This window comes from Ceratotherium simum, chromosome 16 (genome assembly GCF_057802395.1).
Source record: "Ceratotherium simum simum isolate JZ-2026a chromosome 16, ASM5780239v1, whole genome shotgun sequence".
In the NCBI taxonomy this organism is placed as follows: Eukaryota; Metazoa; Chordata; class Mammalia; order Perissodactyla; family Rhinocerotidae; genus Ceratotherium; species Ceratotherium simum.
Window position 1 is genome coordinate 35,866,004 of NC_141915.1, and position 13,793 is coordinate 35,879,796.

Genomic DNA, 13,793 nt, shown 5'->3' on the forward strand with positions numbered 1-13,793 from the left:
GGCCCCACCACTCCAGCTCTCTCCAGGGACTCTTCCCAGCCCTCCTCTTTGTGGAGCCTGCTGCCAGCCCCTCCTGCCTGAGGGCCGCCTCCCCTGACTTTCCTGACCCTGTGCCGGCCACCTCTTGCCCTCCTAGGGCTCCTCTCTGGCTTGCCTTTCTCCCCTCAGGCCAGCGTTCCTCAGAGCTCAGTCTGAGCCCACTCTCTCCCTTGGCTCCCCGCTTGGCCATCTCCCCCATTCCCACCTCCCCAGCTGTCACTGGGGTGTGGACGACACTAAACAAACCCTCCAAGCTCTCGGCTCCTCGGCTCCTCGGCTCCTCACCAACAGAGCCAACCGGCCTGATAGCCTTCCCAGAAGGCCCACAGCCAGCAAAAGCAGTGTGTCCAAAACAAACCCTCTCACCTCCTCTCCCAAACCTGCTCCTTCCCCAGCCTCCCGCTCCATCCCTCTCCAGAATTCTGTCCTGGAGCCCTGGTTATCGAGGGGTCATGCCTGCCCTCATCCTTCCAGCAGCAGGTGCCCGGGCCCGCAGACCCTGCCAGGGGAACTGCTGTCCCCCACGCCCTCGTTCTCCCTGCCACCACACGTGGGGCCCTCACTGCCTCTGATCTCAACGACAGAAATAGCCTCTGGGCCCCTCCCTCAACCCAGCCCGCACCTACTGGAGGCTCTGGCTTCCTTCAACACTGCTGGACTCACGTCAGTCCTGCTCAGACACCTCAGGTGGGAGGGGGAGGCAACATGACTGTCCTTCAAAGAGTCCCATGCCACCCTGTGCGTTCCCGGGCCAGGCTGCCCAAATTTCCCCCAACCCCTCCACCTAGACCTCTCTGCTCCTAGCCCCAGTTGCCAATCCCACTTATCCTTCAAGGCCCCTCTCAAAAGCTACCTCCTGTGTGAAGCCCTTCTACATCCCCCACCTGGTGTGAGCCTCTCTCCTCTGTCCCCAGAAGCCTCCCTTACAGCATTTGGCATAATCATCCATGAAGCAGAATGGACTTTTCCATTAGAAACTAAGTTTCTGAGGTGCTTCTGGCTCTGCCCCCGCCCCCTGCCATTCTATTATTCCATTCCAGCGTGCTGTGCACAGGAGGTGCTCCCCGTGTTTGCTCAATTAGAGTAGACTAGAACCAGAGGGCATCTGAAGGAACGTGAGCACCCCCTTAGCAGGCCACCGCCAAAAGAGCACTCTTCTCCCTCCCACCTGCAGATCCTTTGAAAGTCTGGGAAAGGATTATCCCCCGAAGTCCAGCTTGGCCCCCAGGCCCAGCTCCTCAGCCAGGGCTCCTCTGCTTGGAGGCCATGGACTCCTGGGAGGCCCAAGGGATAGGCTTGGGGTGGGAGGTGTCCACAAACCCTTGTCCTCAAAGGCCACATTTGGGGTGTCTATGCATGTGTGTATTTTCTGGGGAGAGGGCCCCCAGCTTTCAGAAGAATTCAAAAGGAGTCTGCGAACCCCCTCAAAAGTTAAGACCTACCATATCTGGACTCTCCCTCACCCTATCCCCAGCTTCCCTCGCCTTGAACAGCCAACCTCACTCACTTATAAATAGAAACCCTCCCTGGACATGTATCTAGAGTGACAAGATGGGCCCAGATTCTGAGCGGCAAGCAGAATCATCGCCTGTCCTGTCGTCTCCTGGCCTGAAAGGCTGTCTACTCTGGACCCTCCCTCTCTCTTCTCTGCAGCCCAGGAGACCACTGGGCCACATATCCCTACCCCACCCCCACATAGGCTGTTGTCCCTCTTCTAGAATATCAAGTTAGCCCCTGCCCTCAGCAACCCACAACCAGAAGCTGGATGATTAGGAAGCTCCTGTGTTCCCAAGACCCCATCCCTGCACACTCCTCTCCTCCTGGAGGGGCTTTACTTCAGTGCAGAGGCAGGTGGAGACAGGTTCCAGGAGACAACATCTCTTCTGAGCTCCACAGTCTACTGGATATGTACTGGGATGTCCTACGGGCACCTTGTATGCAATGTTCTCCAGCCCAAATCTGCTCAAGCCCCAGTGCTCCCAACCCAGACAGAAACCTGGGTGGCATCCTTGCTGCCTCCTCCTCCCCGATATCCAGTTGGTGTTGAGTCCTGCAGGTTCAGCCACCTGCCAGGTCTCCCCAGCCCTCTCCTCTCCGCCTCCAGGGAGAGAGATGTACGAACTGCCTGGACCACTGCAGTAGCGAACTGCCTGGACCACTGCAGTAGCCCTCTCATTGGCCTTCTTGCCTCCTGTCTCCCCTCCCTCCCTCCTACTCCCCCCATGGCTTCTGGAGGACTTTTAATAGAACACAAACTTGCTCATATCATTGACCTGCTTAAAACCTTTGTTGGGAAGGTATAATCTTCAGGACAAAATCCAAACTCCTTCCTATGCTTCTCAGGACCTGGCCTTGAGTTTTTTCCAAACTCATCTCTTGTCACTTGCCCATCCCAGCCCCCACTCAGTGCCCCACTCATTCTGAACTCCTTATAAATGTCTCCTTTTGATATCTGGTGCCTCTGGCCCTCCCCTAGGCTGTGCCCTACCCTCAACCCTTCACTAGTTATGTCCCACTCTTCCTTCAAACTCAGCTCCCAGGTCATGTTCTACATGGAGCCTTCCCTGAACCCTTTCCCCAGGCTCCGTCATGGGCTACTCCTCCGTGCATCCTCTCCGAGCACGTACTACATCAAGTAAATGTGACTGTTTACTTGTCGATGACCTCTTTGAGAGGATGGACGCAGTGCCTCAGACCCAGTGGTGTGCTGGAGACATCTTGTTGTGCACATCCCTTCCTACCTCCATGTTCAGTGACATCACGTTGGTAGCTTGAAATGGGCCATGGCGGGAGCATTTACACAATGGAAATTGGCAAACGTTACAAACGCCACAAATCAAGACTTTTTTTCCTTCTTCCTTTTTAAAGGGCTGGTTGTTAAACATTTATCAGCATGCCACCACATAGGCCCACCTCTGATGCACAGGAAATGGTGGACAATGGATGGATGGATGGATAGATGATTCACAGTAAGTTCCTTGCTCCATGTACTGCCCCCTAGCGGATGGGGCACACACATGCTGGCCCTCCATCAGATCACACTTCCTCCCTCAAATCATCTTCTTGCTCCTTCCTCAGTGTCCCGTGTCCTTGTTCTCCTCACCCAGTCCCTCTGGGCAAACCAGTCCTGCCAGTTCTCTGGCAGTGGTGGGTTGAGTGGGGAAGCAGGAGAGTGTGGACGGCCCAGGGCCTGCTTTGGATAGGATGGGGATGAAAAAATGGGGGCTTCCTCAGTCAAGAGGTTGGTAGAGGGGGGCAGGCGTGCCATCGCCATCCCTGGCTTGGAAACTGAATGATGGGTAAGGTAGGTGACAGTGGGAGAGGACAGGCCTGGGGAGGGCAGCAGCAATGGCCGGCCAGGGAGAGGGCAGGCCTCCTCCCCCAGGGAAGCACCAGCAACACCCTCTCCCATGCCCCCTAGTCTGATCAATACCAGGATCGATGGACACAATTGCCTCATTGAGTCCTCTGCAGGGGAGCCGGGAGCCTCTGGCCATCGCCCCTCTCAGCATCTGCCGACACCCTCCTTTGCTGTCTCTCAGCTCTCTTCCTCAACCAGCTCCACCTCTCTCCTCAGTCTGTGAGGCTCCCTCTGAGCCTGTCTCCCCATCCCTGCCCTGTCTCTGTCCTCATCTGCATCTGGGGCTCGTCTCTGTCTTCGGCTCCCAGTTTGTATCTCTCTGTCTCTGTCACCTCTATGTCTCTGTGCCTCCACCTGTCTCTGTCTCCTCCCCCCGAGTCTCCGTCTTCTCCCCCCTGTATCTCTGTCCCTCTTGTCTCTGCGTCTTTATATCTGCCTCCCTCCCTCTGGGTCTCCATCTTGCCCTCTGTGCCCCCATCTCCCTGTCTCTGTCTCCCCCTTTCTCTCTCTGTCTCCTCTGCTGTGTTTCCATCTCTATCTCTGTCTCCCTCCGTGTCTCCACCTCTCTCTGTGTGTCTCTGTCTCTCGGCCCCAGCATCTCCTCGTTCTCCTCCCTGCCCCCCACCCAGGCTCCAGGGGCCCAGATGGTGGGATGTTCATGCCGCAGTGCCTGCAGGCACAGGGCCGTGGCTGCTTCTGGGACTTCTTACCACCCCCGGCCTCTGAGCCTGCTGGGCGGCTCAGTCATTCATCTGCCCGGCTTGCTGGGGACTCCCACTCACCCCTATGGGGCCCTCAGCAGCCAGGTATTGGGACAAACTCCTCCCTGGAGCAGACACTATGCCACCACCGAGTGGGGATGCTCTGCTGCTGACGGCTTGGGGGGCCATCCCCCGCTTTCCTCAGGAATTTGGGCAAGGAAGTGCTGCAGGCATTCCTGACTGATCACTTTTACTTCCTCCCCAAGGGGTTGTCCTTCTTGACGTCTAACTGAAAGCCCTCTTGCTGTGGCTTCATCTGCCCTCGGTTTCTGTGACTCAGCTTCTTGCCAATGCAGTTAAACCTCCACCAGCAGCATCGGCGGGGCAGAGATTGCTAGGCACGCCGTCCCCCAGGGGGAGGCGCTGAGGAAGTGCCCCACTGGGGGAGGGGCATCTGACCAGGGCCAGAACTGGGGTGAGGGAGAGGAGGTGGAGATTCAGGCTTGGGGAGCTGGGGTAATGGGAGGTTGGGAGCTGCCACCACTTGGGTCCCCGCAGCAGAAAATGCTGTCCCTACCAGCCTGGCAGAGCAGAGCACCTCTCCCCGGAGGCTGGCTGAGCGGGCGTGTGTACACACACCCACACCCCATGTGCCCAGACACAACACACCCACCACAGTGCCATACTCCACACCTGCTGGCTCTGCAGCCGGTGTCCTGCACCCCTGCACCTCACCTCCATAGGGAGGAACAGGGCATAGCTGGCTGGGTGGGGGGCTGTTGAGGCAAGAGGAAGGGGCGCCAACGTGGTGTGATGGTGATGAGGGAGGGGCTGGGGCTGGGGTGTGCCTGGCCGGACAGGGCAGTTGGGGTAAGAGCTCACAGCGTTGCAGGCACAGAGTCAGTGGGGTCGGGGGTTGGGGCTTCAGATCCCCCTGAAAAGCGAACATCTCCTGTTGGCTCCAGCCCCGGTCAATCCCAAGCCTGGACCCAGACCACCACCCCCCACTCATGGGCACCACTCAGCAGAGCCCAGGCCCTGCCCCATGGTCACTCGGCCCCTTCCACACCTGTGCGGGGGCCCCCTCCACGCTCCACTCCCCACCCCCACCTCTATGTGTGATTAGGGGGGTTGGGGAGGCCCATAGCCTCGGTTCCATACCAGGAAAGGTCAGGTTCTGGCAACCCAGTCCCTTCCCCGAGCCCCAGGGAGGCGAGAACACAGAAGAGAAGAGCACAGAAGGTCCTGTGGACTGCAGCACCTGCCTGCTGCCTCCTCCTTTTTCAAGAATCAGCCAAGGGGGTGACCTGGAAGGCCGAACTGGGGGGAAGGGCTGCCTTCCTGAAAGAACCCTACGGGGGAGGAAGTCAAACCTGGTTACCAGGCCCCATGCTGCCTGTTCCCACCCCCAGTGAGTGCCGGGGGGGGGTCAGTGGGGTCCCCCAGGTCACCCCTTCTGTCCTGACACAGCTCTGAGAGTGACCACAGCCTCCTGCCCCTCAGCTCAGATCCCACTGCTTGCAGCCATCGGCCCCACAAAACAAGCCGGCTCCCTCTTCCACATGACAGCCCTTCAAATATTTGAAGACAGCTCGCCTGTCCCTGCTGAGCCTCCTCTTCTCCTGACTAAACACCCCGCTTCTTAGAACGATTCCTCAAACGCGATGGTTTCAAGTCCCCTCGCCATGCCGGGCCCTCTCATCCACCCAGCACCGCCTCGCTCACAGCAAGGCTCCCAGAACAGACGCCAGGAGCAGGTGGCCTCCCTCCCGACCCCGACGGGCAGTGGATCCACCCAGGCACAGCCACCAACCCTCCATTCCTCACTCCCACCTACACGGCCTCTTTCTGCCTCTAATCGATCACAACCCTACCACTGAATCAGGTGAATGCTGAGGGGCCCGGCATTGGGCCAGGGGACCCTCCAACACGTTCCCTCCCCACCATATCTCCTCCAAAGACCCCAAACTCTTCCAGTGACTTGTCCCTCCACAGAGGTCTTACCCACATCTGATGCTCGTCACTCATTCAAATCCTTCAAAGCCCTCCTCCTCTGAGAAGCCTTCCCGGATATAACACACCCAGCTCAGACCCTGCCCCTGCCCTGGGCAACCTCCACACTCATAGACTGCATGACATTCACTGGTTTTCACTCTCCAGAGTCCCCATGCATTGCCCCATCTCCTTCCAGTCCTCCTCCCGGCCCTGCAGGCTAGCAGTATGGAGAGGAAATTGAACACAGGAGGTGGGAAGGGAGGAAGGCAGACAGTCCCCAGCCCCGAGGACGGCACCCATGCCCACGCCCCTACCTGCTCATGGTATTCGATGCCCATGCTGAGTGTGTTGACCAGGATAGCAATCATGATCCCCCGGCCAAAGTATTTGCTGTCCACAATCTTCCGGAAGGTGTCGCAGATCAGCCTCCAGAAGGCCAGCACAGAGTTGGGCTCCACGTCCAGCCCCAGGCTCCGTCGCCGCCGGCTGTGGGGGTCCCGGAGGTCGCTGTGCTGGGCGTCCTGTGTGAACTCATAAACCGCCTCACTGTCTGAATCAGGCATCTCATGGCCGGCGAGCTCCACCTCCCCTGCCCCTGCCCCTGCCCGGGCACAGTAGGGGCAGCTGTCTGGACCACAGGCTCCACTGTCTGCCTTCAAGCAAGGGCTGGAGATCTTGCAAGAGCGTTGGCAGGAGCCTGGGACAGGAGGAGAGAGGTTAGAGGCTCCAGGATTTCTTACCTGGGAGGTCCTTCCCTCTGAGTGTATATAAAATGAGTGGGGGAATTGGGAGTTGTTACAACGATGGGGTGCTAGGCACTTAGTGGGCCAGGAGTGCTGAATGCCCTGCAACGTGGGCAGTCCTGAGGAAGAGGCTGTCTCCAAATGCCAACAGCATCCCACTGACAGTCACCGCTGCTGTCCTAGGGTTCAGGCAGGTGGCCTTGATGTCCTCTGAGGTCCTGGGCAGCTCCCATATCCTAGGAGCCTTCAGCAAGTCTCCTTCCCAGGGAAGCCAGCCCTGTATCGACACTGCTCTGAGTAGCATTTTCCAGGGGATTCTTAAGATACACACCCACACACGCGTGCTCGTGTACATACACACACCAGACATGTACCTGTGCACTAGACACACACTTGCATACATACATGTACTGTGTACACGCAATACATGCACAGCCAAATACATGTGTATACAGACAGATGCACATCACACAGTGCACATGTGCCAGGCACGTGCACACATGGGCATGCACACACACCAGACAGGAGCGCCACTCCTGTGTGCACACACACGCACCTACACACATCAGACGTGTGCACACATACGCACATGAACACCAGACATGTGCACGCACACGTGCACATACACACACTGGACACCTTCATGCACACACACACACATACACACACACCAGCCTGCACGTGTGCATGCCCAGTGACCTATCCCAAAACATCAAGGTCGGTTTAAATCCAGCTTTGATCGTGGAAGATGAGAGCTGAAAGGAACCTCAGAGACCACCCAGGGAAAGCATAGACGGGAAGGCACCAGGCTCAGGGCCCGGCCGCTGGTAGGCATCCGGCTGCGCACAGGAGGGCGTCAGTAAGCACCCACTGACAGCAATGATGGTCCCAGCCCTGCCTGTTACACGGGAGGGAGATGAAACGTGCTTGCGTGCGACTGGCTTGCGTCCCGTGGCAGAGTAGTGGAAGAGCTGGCACAAGAACCTTCACACTGCGATCTGTGATGGCACCTTCCTGTCCCAGCCCACATTCCCACATAACATCCCACAAATATACCACTTCGCCCACGTGCCACATCCTTCCTGAAACACAGGCTCTGGGCTGCGGCTACAGTGAGTCTGTCTGCGGAGGAGGGCTCACCACCCTTCTGACTGGGGGACGCCCACAGGCAGCGAGAGTCTCAGTTCCCCTAAGACGCTGGGTCAGACTAGCAGCCCCCTGAGGACTTGCTGCTTCCCTCTGGGGAGGGAATGAAACTCATGTTTACAAGAGTCCCCTCAGCATGGGACACGGAGCTGGCCATAGTCGCCCACCATGCCCCCTCTGAGCCTTGCAGTATAGAGTCTGAGCCTCAGAGTCAAATGGTCCTGAGTCCACCCTTCACCAGCAGCACAACCTTGGGCAAGTCAGGCAACATTTCTGAGCCTTCTTTTTCTCATCAGTAAAATGGGGACAGTGAGAAAGCTTATCACCTAAACTGTTGAGAGGATCCAATGGGAGTCTGCCTGCAAAGCAGGTGACAGGCACACAGCACTCCGTCCACAACTGTTAGGCATCATCGCAAACAGCTGGAGCAGAGCACAGAGCAGTGCCCATTACACGCGAGTTATTGTTACTATTACAGTGTAGGGAGTACGATTCTTAACAGATGAGAAAATTAGGGCTCAAAGAAGTTACGTGAATGGTCAAAGGTGCCAAGGCTGTGAGCAGCAGAATGGGAATCCAAGCCTGGTCCTTCTGACTCCAGACCCCCAGTCCTTTCTGAGACACCACCCGACCCCCGGGCGAGGGGTACCAACATGCCCCACCCGGAGTTCTCACCTGTACTCTGTGTCTCTAGCAGCTTGTGCATGGAGCTGTAGGGCCCAGGTGGGATGTTGAGGCTGGTGAGGGTGGGGGGTCCAGAGGTGGGGGCCACCTCCACTAGTGCCTTCTCCTTCAGCATCTCTGGTGGAGGGCTGGTGTGCACAGTGGGGTACACCTTCCCGCTGCCCACAGTCCTGCCTGATGCCTCAGATGGTGACCTGGGAGGAGGTGCCTGGCAGCGGACTGGCTCCAAGTGGCAGTCGGCATGGTAGAAGCTGTGCACAGACTCTGCGCCCCCCGGAGGGCCCCCAGAGAGGGCGGGTGTCGAGGGTGGTGGCAGCATGAGCCGACGGGACCCGCTGGCATCCCTGTCCTGGATCTCCGGGCTGGCCCGGGTGGCCCGAAGCGTCCCGTTGCCCAGGTGGTAGTGGTGGTGATGGTGGTGGTGGTGGTGCACCAGGTGGTGGATGGATGGGCGGCGGTGGGAGCGAGAGCAGCTGCTGCTGGACTGGGGCTCCTGGCCCCCGCGGGGCGCTGGGCTGCTCAGCAGCCCGGCCCGCACGCCCGCTGCCCGGGAGACCTGGGCCACCCTGCGGGCTGCTTTACGGAGGATATATACCAGGTACTTGAGCAGCTCCTCGTAGCAGCTGCCCGGCTCGGAGAAGCTGGCCAGGGTGCTGGCGTTGGACAGGAACCGTACACGCTGCTCCCGCATCAGCTGGCTCTCCCGCTGCTTGGTCTCCGAGAACTGCGTGGCAATCACCACCAGGCACAGGTTGATCATGAAGAAGGAGCCCACCTGTTGGGGTGGGGACAGGAAGAGGAGATGTCCTGAAGAAAAGGGAATCACAGTGCCAGCCACCGTGTACCCAGCACTTCCTACATGCCAGGCGCTGGGCTCCATAATCGTCTAAGCCTGATCTCATTTTATTCTCAGCACGGCCTCAAAATGTGACACTTTTATTATCTCCACCTTTCAGGTGAAAAAGATTGAGGCCCAGAGAGGTCGAGGAATTTGCCCAAGATCATTCAGCCAATGCACAGCAAAGCTAAGACTGGACCCAAACTCTATGGAATTCCAAGGCATTGCTATTGATCACGATGCTATTCTGCAACTCCCTGCCCCTAAACACCCCCATCCTCAGAGATTCTGAGCACAGCTCCCCAATTCCCATCAGGAATAGAGAAGCTGTGGAAATGAATGCAATCTTGGGGACATGGGGTTTTCACATCAGATTGAACCTTTGAGATATTGGCAGAAACATCGTTCACAAGACTCCTGCTGCTAGTCCAATTCTAGCTGCATGACCTTGAGCGAGACCCTTAACCATGGGGCTCGTGACCATTGGCCTTGCCTGTATCCCTTTTCCCCATGCCCCTCCCTCCCCTAGCTGGGTAATGGGCTGAACCCTGAACCCATGCCTCAGTTTCCCCAGGACTCTGGGATGGCCATTGCTGGAACAACAATCCAGAATGAAGGAAATGAATATTTATAGTGACAAAGCAGATTTTTTTTCTAGATTGTGTCCTAGTAATTATGATAATTAGCTTCACTAGTGTGATTTCAGAGAGCTGTTTGGAAAGATTTTTCAAGGGGTGTGTGGGAGGGTGGAAACTGGGCCCCTTACCCCCCTGTCTGCTTCCTTCCCCTTCCCCCCAGCCCACGGAGAGAAGCAGGGTGAAAAGACCATGCTTCTGCTTCCTGGAGGTGCTGGCCCTGCCACCAGAGGTGATGGCGGGGAACGGGGACAGGCCTCAAGCCTGGATACTCTTCTGCACCAGGGAAGGATTCAAGGGCAGGAGGGGGTAGCCTCGAGGACTTGCTGTTTCTCAAGGCCTACCCTCTGTCTGTCACTCACCAAGAGCTGCCTTATTCTGTCTCCACCTCTCTCTGGAGTTTGTCCTAGGTCCTGAGTAGATCTTAATCTCCTTCTCTCAATATCTGTCCCCCTGTCTGGCTCTGTCACTGGCCTCTCGATGACACAGAAAAAAGGCTGGACTTGGAATTGGTAGCCTGGGGTTGAATTCTCAGCTCTAGTCACTTACAGAGCCCAGTGACCAAGCTCAGAGTTCTCATTTAGGGGGTGGGGCCCCAATCCCTGCACCTCACAGGAGACTGTGACGATTAAGCAGGCAGCAGATATTACAACACACTTCAGCAGTAATGTCCCTCCCAGCAAGATTAATCCATAGCACATGCAAAGCCCACGACGGGGTCAGACAAACGAGGAAACCTCAGTTTCCTCATCTGTAAATGGAGACTGTCCCAGGATTGTGGTAAGGATTAAATGCACCAGCACACAGAAAGTGCTTAGAGCAGGGACCGTGCATAGTAAGTGCTCAATAAATACCCGCTATAATTAGTAGCAATTAAATTATTAACTACGAATGGTAGTGATTAAAACTATTAAATATTGCTACTTTCGCCTCTGCCTTCTGCCCTCATAAAGTCTTGGAACTTCTGAGCTCGAAGGAATAAGAGATCATGGAGTATTTCTCAACACCGAATGATGGGAATTTGTGGGGGGAACAATTCTTTGCTTGCAGGACTATATTTCAGGATGTTTACCATCTCCCTCCTGCCCCCTAACAAAATGCCAATAGTGCTCCTCCAGTCCTCGTGAAAAACAGGACCACCCTTTGCCATTTCCAAATGCCCCCTGGGAGAGGCGGTATCACCTTGGATTAAGAACCATCCATTTTACTGATGAAGAAAGAGGCCCAGGGTGAGGCTGAGAGCCTCGTGGGGAAGGTTGTAAGTGGTGGTAAGTGACCAAACCAGGCCTGGACCTTGGATTCCCTCCTGACTCCTCACGACAGGTATCCTCTCTGCCTGCATCTCCGTGGGACTTGTCCTGAGAGCTAGAGCCTCAGAACCTCCCCCTATCTGGACTCTCCCACCTGTATCCCCAGGATCCCCCATCCCCACAGGGACCTGAGGAATCACTCACGATGATGAGGAGGATGAAGTAGATGAAGTTGTAGAAGGAATGAGCATCCATCACAAAGTACATGATGTCGACCCAGCCCTCCAGCGTGATGACCTGGGGAGGTTGCAGAGGGGCAGGCTGACTCTGGGCCTCCGAGAGCCCCCTGCAGTCTCCTCCAGAGGCCCAGACCCCCTCCCAACCCTAAGAATGACCACTCTAAGCCTGGACTGGGTCCTGGCGCTTGTGTTCTGGAGAATCTCCCGGTGCCCAGGCTCCCCTACCTGGAAGATGGCGATCCAGGCATAGCCGATGTTGTCGAAGTTGATGGCGCCCTTGAAGGGGTTGTGCTCCCCCGCGGAGCAGTTGGTGTAGTATTGGTTCCAGTTGACACAGGTGGTATTGCTGGAGCTGTTGTAGGCCTCGTAGTCCAGGCCGCAGGGCGGGCCGCCGCCGCCCTCCCCGCGCAGCGTGGGCACGCTTCTGCAGGAGCGCATGCCGTTCTCCCGCGGCTGGGAGCAGATGAAGGGGTTCTCATCCTCATTCTCCGTCTGGTAATAGCGCTCCAGGTCCACGCTCAGGGGGCTGCGGAGGAGACAGGGATGAGGTGGGAGCAGGCTTCTCTGGGGGAGGGCCCAGGAAGGGAGAGCTGGGTGTGTGCACTGAGGCACGCAGCGTGAGCAGGGCAGGGGACAGAGTCGGGGACAAGCACTGGGCAGAGGCAGGGATTTTGGGGTGTGCATGGGGGTGCTAGGAGTGTGAGGACCAAGTGTGAAATTCCAGAGTCAGGATGTTGGAAGCTTACGTCCTAGAGCAGTGGCTTTCCAACGTGGCTGCACATTAGGCTCACCGAGGTGCTTTTCAAAATCCCCACGCCCAGGCTGAACCCCACACCAATGAAATCAGAATCTGTGGGCGTGGGACCGAGGCCTCGTAAATTTTTAAACTCCCCAGTGAATCCAATGTGTAGCCAGGTTTGAGAACCAGACGTGTCACCAAGATGAAAACAGCAACAGCAACTGAGGGAGGTCCCAGCCCCACAACCACTCCCAGGTCACCCCCCACCCCGGGCGCCACTCACAGGCTGAAATTCTCGGGCAGGAAGCATCGGTTACGGAGCAGCCCTGCCCACAGCTGGACGCCGACGATGCCGAAGATGAAGAAGACGAAGAAGCAGAGCAGCAGGACGTTGCCCAGCATGGGCAGCGTGTCCAGCAGCAGCGTGACAAGGATGCGCATGCCTGTGGGGGCAGAAGCCACGCTGGGGGCCCCAGACTGGCCGGGCTAGGCTGGTTGCCATGGGCCTGACGGCACTCCCAGAGGGGGCCCACAGGGCCTCTGAGGCTGAGACGGCCCAGCTCAAGCTGGAGGGGAGACCAACAGACACCTCTAACTCCGCAGGCAGCCCCTGCAGCCCCTAACCCCTACCTGCGATCCCTCTCAGCCCGCCCATATTAATCAGTGGTCAGGACCACCAAGGACGAGCCAGAGCAACTGTAGTTTCTACTCTCCTGCGCCACATCCCACCTAACTCTCCCAACATCATCACAGGCACAGATATCACCCCCAATTTACAGATGAGGATCAAGGCTCAGAGAATTGTCATGACTTGTCCAGTATCACAGAGCTGCTAAATAATGTAGGTGCCAGGACTTAAACTAGGCTTTCTGCTTCCAAATCCCACTCTGTGAAACAAACACACACACACACACACACACACACACACTCACACCCTCCCCTCCTACTTCCTTCTCTCACCAGTCACAGTCACCTGACCTTTCTAAGTTATCGCCACCACAGTCATTGGGGAAACTGAGGCAGAGAACTCCAGGAGGGATGTTACCAGGAAGGAATCTCACTTTGGGAGCCAGCCCCTCAGCAGGGGCCAAGATGCCCTGCACTTCACCACGGTTCTGAGCCCCCTGCCCTGAGTCTATTCTCTGCTTGGTCCAGATCCCCACATCAGGGCCTGAGAAAACACAGGCTGTCATCTCAAGTGGTCCTCAATGAACAACCCCCTCCACGGGGAAAGCCACCACAACCCCACCCCCACAAGCCCTGTTAGAGATACTGCCTTCCTCCCCACTCCAGGTCTAGGACTCAACCAGCCCACAGGGTCTGAACCAGCCCCCAGGCCACCGAGCCCTTGTCAAGCACACAGACCTCCAATGGCTGGTTTCCACCCCCAAAGTGCCACTCATGGCCCCCCGCCCCCTCCAGG

At 57.2% G+C, this 13,793-nt stretch overlaps 1 protein-coding gene across 4 annotated transcripts in view; it reads right to left on the bottom strand.

Annotated features, from left to right (window-relative positions):
* The window catches only part of CACNA1G (calcium voltage-gated channel subunit alpha1 G), a 63,325-nt gene that overhangs the window by 39,245 nt on the left and 10,287 nt on the right, over window positions 1-13,793 (bottom strand). For 3 of the 4 annotated variants that reach the window (XM_087440986.1, XM_004434712.3, XM_004434706.3), the window contains exons 5-9: window positions 12,654-12,813; window positions 11,857-12,157; window positions 11,597-11,689; window positions 8,661-9,444; window positions 6,411-6,793 (exon numbers count right to left, since the gene is read on the bottom strand). In XM_087440986.1, coding sequence (XP_087297112.1) covers window positions 6,411-6,793; window positions 8,661-9,444; window positions 11,597-11,689; window positions 11,857-12,157; window positions 12,654-12,813 — 1,721 coding nt within the window. The remainder of the gene's footprint in view (window positions 1-6,410; window positions 6,794-8,660; window positions 9,445-11,596; window positions 11,690-11,856; window positions 12,158-12,653; window positions 12,814-13,793) is intronic. The other variant, XM_014790824.2, reaches the window with a different exon arrangement.